General features: G+C 27.1%; 1 protein-coding gene across 1 annotated transcript; it reads right to left on the bottom strand.

Annotated features, from left to right (window-relative positions):
* Positions 1–4,488: 4,488 nt before the first annotated feature.
* LOC119609680 lies at positions 4,489–6,437 on the bottom strand. The gene is made up of 2 exons (XM_037964552.1): positions 6,375–6,437; positions 4,489–6,307 (listed from the first exon to the last, which is right to left on the bottom strand). The coding sequence occupies exon 2, from the start codon at positions 6,101–6,103 to the stop codon at positions 5,357–5,359; it is 747 nt and encodes a 248-aa protein (XP_037820480.1). The 5' UTR covers positions 6,104–6,307; positions 6,375–6,437; the 3' UTR covers positions 4,489–5,356.
* Positions 6,438–7,304: the final 867 nt, after the last annotated feature.

Below are 7,304 nucleotides of genomic sequence, written 5' to 3'. Positions count from 1 at the left end.
GAAGTAATAACATATTGGGTTTAAAAAATAAGAACCGACATATTATGATATTCTATATAGTTTTTTGTGCAGCAAATGTTTTTCTTAAAATCTAGAAGTAATGAATTTAAAATGTCTTGATATTATTTTTATTAATTTCTTTCTAATGATTTCAACAGAAAATTTGATTTTTTAAGAAAACAATTTTAATAGCTCATTTTGCAATTTCATTTACATTGATCTACATATATTTAGATAGATATGGGTCATTTATTACAAATGACCATAATTCAAAATTCGTTTTTTTTTAACTGAAGACAACAAAACATGCGTAAGATATCATCAAACATTCAAAGTAATTTTTCTTAAAACGACTTTTTGGATTATGCCATTCTTGTAGTAAATGAGCGATATGTACATACATACATATACATATATGCCTTGGATTTTTACTTTATCCTTACAAAATATATTTACAAAAATACACTATTGTATAAACGTTTTAGTTTAAAAATAGTTTATTAATATTAATTGTAAATAATTTATTTATATTTAATATTAACGTTTTCATAATACGAATTTTCAAAATCCTCCAAATAATTTTGTCCGGCTTAAGATGAAGTCTTTCATCAGTATAATTGTGATATCTTTTGGCAAAATATTTTCAACCATTTGATTTCAACATTATAACATCAAATGAATTTGTTTTAAGAAGCATTATACTAAAAATGTTTATTAAAACACTTAAGCCCCCTTTACACGATCACTCAAGTAATATGATTTGTCAAAAGAGTACGGATGGGATCGTTTGAAGTTTGATGGATTATTTCATAATGAAATAACTCCCTATTTTAAATTTAAAATAATGCCCCAAAAAAGTGAATTGAATCCCTTAGTTTCGTCGTTGTTGCTTTTCTTTCATGACGCCTTCAGCACAACGGACTTTGTTATTTAAAAACATTTTTAACATTTAAACGCTATCAACTCTATTCTAAATAACAATTCCCAATTTACCAACTGCTACATAATGAAAAATATATAGAAAAAGCTCTAAATTCTTCAAATTTTGCACGAAGAACTTTAATATTCGTCTGAACATTTTGTAAAAAATAAGGCTTATTTTCATCTGGGGGGCTTGAAGCCCCCATATAAATTAAATAGAAAAATTCGTATATCTGAGAAACTATTAGAGCTAGGATCTTCAAATTTTACATGAAGAACTTTGATATTCATGTGAACATTTTGAGAATAACGGGCGGACTTTCAATGGGGGCTTGGAACCTCCCATATGCATTAAATACAAAATTTCGTTTATCTGGGAAACTAATGGAACTAGATTCTTCAAATTTTTCACGAAGAACTTTAACATTCATCAGAACATTTTGGAAAAAAAGGGCGGACTTTCATCTGGCGGGGCTTGTATCACCCATATGAATTAAATAGAAAAATTCGTATATCTGAGAAACTATTAGGGCTAGAATCAAATTTTACGTGAAGAACTTTAACATTCATCTGAACATTTAGCAACGGACGGACTTTCAATGGGTTGCTTACCACCTCCCATATGAATTAAATCCAAAATTTGGTTTATCTGGGAAACTCATAGAAATAGATTCTTCAAATTTTGCACGAAGAACTTTAATATTCATCTGAACATTTTGGAGAAAAAAAAGCGGACTTTCATTTGGAGGCTTGGAGCCCCCATATGAAATAAATAGAAAAATTTGTATATCTGAAAACTATAGGAACTAGAATCCTAAATCTTACATGAAGAACTTTGACATTCATGTGAACATTTAGAGAATAACTGACAGACTTTCAGTTGGGGGCTTGGCACCTCCCACATGAATTAAACATCTGGTAAACTATTAGATTATAAAAAATTTTCAAAGATTACATTAAAATCTTAATTAACGTTGGGGAAAATTGGCGAACTTGCAATAATTTGAGTGGCATCTCTCATATATAACTAATTGTATATGTGGAAAACTATTGTAGTAAGAATCTTCAAAATCGTTAAGTGTGTTTTTTATTTATATTCCTTTTAGGGTAGCAAAGCACACTGGGTGTAGCTAGTATATAATATTTCTTAAATATTTTGTACCAAAAAGATTGAGTTTTAGGTCAATTGAGTCCTTTTTTAAACATTTTATAGTAAAAGATATACATGTTTTATAGAGAAAGTTGAATGTTGTATAATTAATTCGTGAAATTCGCATATTTTCATAACGCTGCTTCAGTGAAATTTTCAAATACCAGCAAAACATTTAATTTTTAACATTACACAAATATTATATTGACCATTTAACTAATTTTTATTTATTTTGTATTCTTTCATTTTTTATATTTGAGTTTTTGTCCTTTTTCGTAGACTTTTATATTAATTTTTCTATAACGTGCAAAAATTTTTAACTATAAAAATTTTTTGCCACCTTTTTCTGCAGTTTAAAGTTTTTAAATTAGCCACGTCTTTAGTATGTCAATTTATTAAAACTCTTCATATTTAACTAAAATATATATATATTATATTTAACTAATATATACACGAAAATTTCAAAACATACATATATTTTATAACATTTCGAATGTAATGTTATGGAGCTTTAATATGATGTCACATCCTTTATCCCATTATTAACATTCAATTAGGGAAAGCATTAAAATTTCATCTAAATTCAATTGCCGATGTGTTATTTGAAATATTATTAATAATTTTTAACAATGCAGTTAATATCGAATCAAAATAGATATGATTTTTACTAAAATACTTTAATATTTTTAAAAATTACTGATTTGACATTTTAATTAAGATTTTTTTATTTTTAATTTTGTTTCAAAAGATTTGTAAATTATTTTATGTTCATTTACATAAATTGCACTTTTATGATTCTTGAAAGAACTCGTTAACGAGGCTACTTTAGCATAACTCCAGTACACCTGAAAATCTTGCTTTAAATTAGACATAAATTCTTTAAATAATTTTCTGTGGCCGAAAATCTAAAAGTAGCGTATTCCACTTAGTCAGTAAAAACTACACAAATAATCTATTTTTTAATACATAGTATATGTTTATGAAGGAGAAATAAAAACTCTTATAAATATATTAAAATAGAAAACAAATGAGTGTGTACATCCACAGACCGACAGACAGCTAGACATACAGACATATTAATACAAAATTCTATGTGGTGTGTTTATATATTTACATATGAACATATTTCAAAAATTATTAGAAAATTGTATAAATAAATTTCTCGAACACAACAAGTATTTTAGTACCGTAGTGGTCGGTCGTCATTATGATTCCCATATAGAATACTGTTTAGGTGCATTTAGGCAGCTCGTTACGATGTTTGGTACATTTTAAGGTATATTTTGGGGAATTTAATGCAAAATTGTCAAATTCCCGAAAATCTTCGAATAAAAATTGAAGTTTTGGGAAGTGTTTTTTTAATTTTATTCTCTTGTCTGAAATAAAATTCAGATATAAACATTTAATTGTAAAAAAATATATGTACATATGTATGTACTTCGATGCTATTATAAAAGTTACCTTATTTAGATAAGACAGTTTTTACCAGAATATTTGTGAATCCTGAAGTAAAACATATACAAACAAATTTTTACACTTATCGTTATTATTTATTAAAAAAAGCAAAAATCTGGTAATGACTTGTACTTACTCAACAACATACTTTCCAATGACAACTACTTACCGTTTACATTACTTAGAAGTACTCTAGTAATGACTTTCTTTTAATCTGATATAGAGGTACGGCTTTGTTATTTTGTTTGCACATTTTATTAAATTGCGTGTTAAGAAGCGGTTTTTTTTCAAAAAAGAAAACAAAATTAAATTTGAATGTGAAAACCATTATTTGACGCGCAATAAAATAGCTAAGGAGTGGTGCAGAGAGTAGAACATGTGACTAACAAACAGAAGTCCTTGTTTCGTATTCTCGCTGGTTCTTTTTATTATAAAACAAGTTAGAGTGCTATATTCAGCTGAGCCGAATTTTAAATACCCTCCACCAGCTACAAGTTTTCTCATGTCTTAAATAGAAAAAATCCCAAGATTTAAACAGCTTGAATCTATTACAATTCCAAGATTTATTGAACATTACAAACGCCATTTTCTTTATAATTTTATAGCGCTTAGTAATTTTGCATGTATGCATGTGTGTGAGAGATTTAAGGATTTTCAAAATACATATATATTAGTGTTTTTCATTTCCCGGACTTATGCATTTCCCGGGAAACCGGGATGGATTTTGAAATTTCCCGGGATCCCGGGAATTCCCGCCTAGAACATAAAATCATATATTTACTTTGTTAAGTATGTATTTTTTATTTTAAATTCATATTAATGAGATGAAAAATATAAATCAAAATAACAATAGAAACATATAAAAGGTACAGTTCTTTAAAAAAATAAATAATTCAATGTATTTTTAAAACTACTTAAAAATATATAGGTACATAAAAACATAAAAAAACTATATATCTATTAACATATTTATTTAATACTTTTAAAGTGAGTTTTTAAAACCGACAAAGCATTTATTGATTCATCTGAAAGTCGATTTCTAATTTTGGTAACATATTGACCCGCGAGAGAGAAAACTCTCTCGCTTTCAACAGATGTTGGCTTAATAGTTAATAAGGCCTCTAAAAGATTTTTTATATTTTCCGTTTGCTTACCAGACTCTCCAAAAAATTTTAAGTCTTTTTTTATCGAACCGTTAGGTACATTAGTGTTTGATGTAGATATTTCACTAACGTTATTTATTGCATCGTTTAAAATGTCCTCAAAATTTTTATCTTCTAAAATATCATTAACGTTGCTTTCTATTTCTATTTCTTCTAATTCTATATTTTTTTCGGTAAACAGACGGTTATAAATTTGTTCTGCATATAATATAATTGAGTGTTTTGAAGCATTCGGAAAAAAATTATTATTATTATTAAAAATTTCAGGATCTTTCAAGTATTTGGTCAAGGTATACAATTTTATATCTCTTCTTTCTCCAATTCGGTATATAAGAGATTCAAACATTGTCTTTCCTAGTGAAGTATTAATTGAAGAAATTTGTCGGCATAAAGTATTTACTATCACATCAGCTGTTATAATATTAACTTCTCGCCGACATAAAGCTTCCACAGCTAATTTTATTGGTTTTAAAACGTCCAAAAGGTTCTGCAAATTATTTATATTGGATTCTATCCATAGGTCTCCCATTTCCAAATCAATGAGACTTTTCTTTATTGCATTTTTTAAAAGAAAAATTTTTTCGATCATTGGAACTAGAGAATTCCATCTGGTTACTATATCCAATACAAGGCATATTTCCTTATTATATTCGGCCAATACATATTTTTATAACACACAATTTTTTGTTGGACTCTTTCTAAACAATTTAATAACACGACGAGTTTGTTCTAATACCAATTTGTAATTAGTATTGATTACAAAAACATAATCTTCAGAGTCGTCTTCCAATTTATCTTCAAATTCATTACTGTCGCTCAATTCCAGATCGGCAGATATTGGTTCCACTTCAGTTTTTTTATACAGAACATCAACAACTGCTAAATGTAATGCGTGGTTAAGGCAAAATACACCATCAACTGGGCTTTGTCTGACAAATTTTTTCATAACATTTGGTCCGTCGGTTGTTGTTGCGACTATGTGGTTTTCAAAGGTGATATTGTATTCCTTTAATCGAGTTTCCATAAGATCGCGGATTTCCAAAGCTCCACTTTTTCCTGGAATATATACCATTCCTAAGTTATGTAAGGTTCTTTCCTGTCCATACAAACATATATTAAGGTATCTTCTATTTTTTATACTTGTCCATTCGTCCATAACAAGGGAAAATCTAGATTTATTTTTTAACTGTGATTCAATATGTTGTATAATTTCATTTTTAACTTCACCAAATCTACTTATTATTAATTGTTGGACATCACGTTCAGTTCTTGGAAGGTGAAACCCTTTAAGCAACATCGATTCTCTTATGAACGTACTTCTCGTTATGGATCTTATGGAAAAACCATCAACTGCTGCTAATTTGGACACTATTTGGTTCATGTCATCTTTTTTGTTTTTGGAGTAGTCCAACATTGTTTTTTTAACTTTTGAGGGAGGTTCTTAGTTTTTGCGTTCTATATTTTCAAACTGTTTGTTGTGTATACCTTTTAAGTGGCGCATAAGACCACTGGTGCTTTGACCTTTGCAGTATATTATTTTTGAACACAATTGACAAACAGCAGTATCTGGTGTCTTCTTTTTAAAATGTTCCCATACATAGGACTTTTTATCTTCCATCTACAAAATAATTGTAAATAATTTATTTAAAACTAAAAGATATTTAATTATTATAAGAAATATTCACCTTAAACAATGTTTTATTTGCAAACAAACACAAACATTGTTGTTGAAAAACAGTCAGCTGTTATATCAAAAAAAAAGAACAAAACAAAAACATACAAATTGACAGTCAAATAAATGTTGCCAAATAGTAAAAATTTTAATTCATAATAATTCCCGGGAATTCCCGAACAAATTTCCCGGGATTTCGGGATTGAAAATTTGCGGAATTCCCGGGAATTCCCGTGAAAAACACTAATTAATATATATATATATATATATATATATATATATATATATATATATATATATATATATATATATATATATATATATATAGATATATATATAGATATAGATATATATATATATATATATATAGATATATATATATATATATATTATATATATATATAATATATATTATATAGATATATATATATATATATATATATATATATATATATATATATATTTGTATCTATATCGTAATTTAGTAATAAGTAATGTGTGTTTATGTGATTTTTCTGAAGGGAACCTATATATATATATTATATATATATATATATATATATATATATATAATATATATATATATATATATATATATATATATATATATATTTGTATCTATATCGTAATTTAGTAAGAAGTAATGTGTGTTTATGTGATTTTCTGAAGGGAACCTTGTATGGGACCGACCGCACCCATGTTATGAACCGATCGTGAAAAAATCTTGAAATAGAATTTTTGTATACAAAACTAATATTTGTGCCAAATTTTGTATCAATACCTTAATTTGGTAATGAGTAATGTGCGTTTAATAGATTTTCGTAAAAGGACCTTGTATGGGAGCTATGACCAATCTATATATATATAAATGAAAGTGTGTTTGTATGTATGTATGTATGTATGTATGTTTATGCTTTATAGACTGCTAAACGGCTGAACCGAT

Source organism: Lucilia sericata, unplaced genomic scaffold (assembly GCF_015586225.1).
Source record: "Lucilia sericata isolate MDLA Ls3-8-SP2 unplaced genomic scaffold, ASM1558622v1 Contig001035F_arrow, whole genome shotgun sequence".
NCBI lineage: Eukaryota > Metazoa > Arthropoda > Insecta > Diptera > Calliphoridae > Lucilia > Lucilia sericata.
This window is presented reverse-complemented; position numbering and strand designations above follow the sequence as displayed.

What these genes read in the sequence shown, in the direction of transcription:
- LOC119609680 (XM_037964552.1), bottom strand. Translation starts at nt 6,103, where the DNA reads ATGTTGGACTACTCCAAAAACAAAAAAGATGACATGAACCAAATAGTG.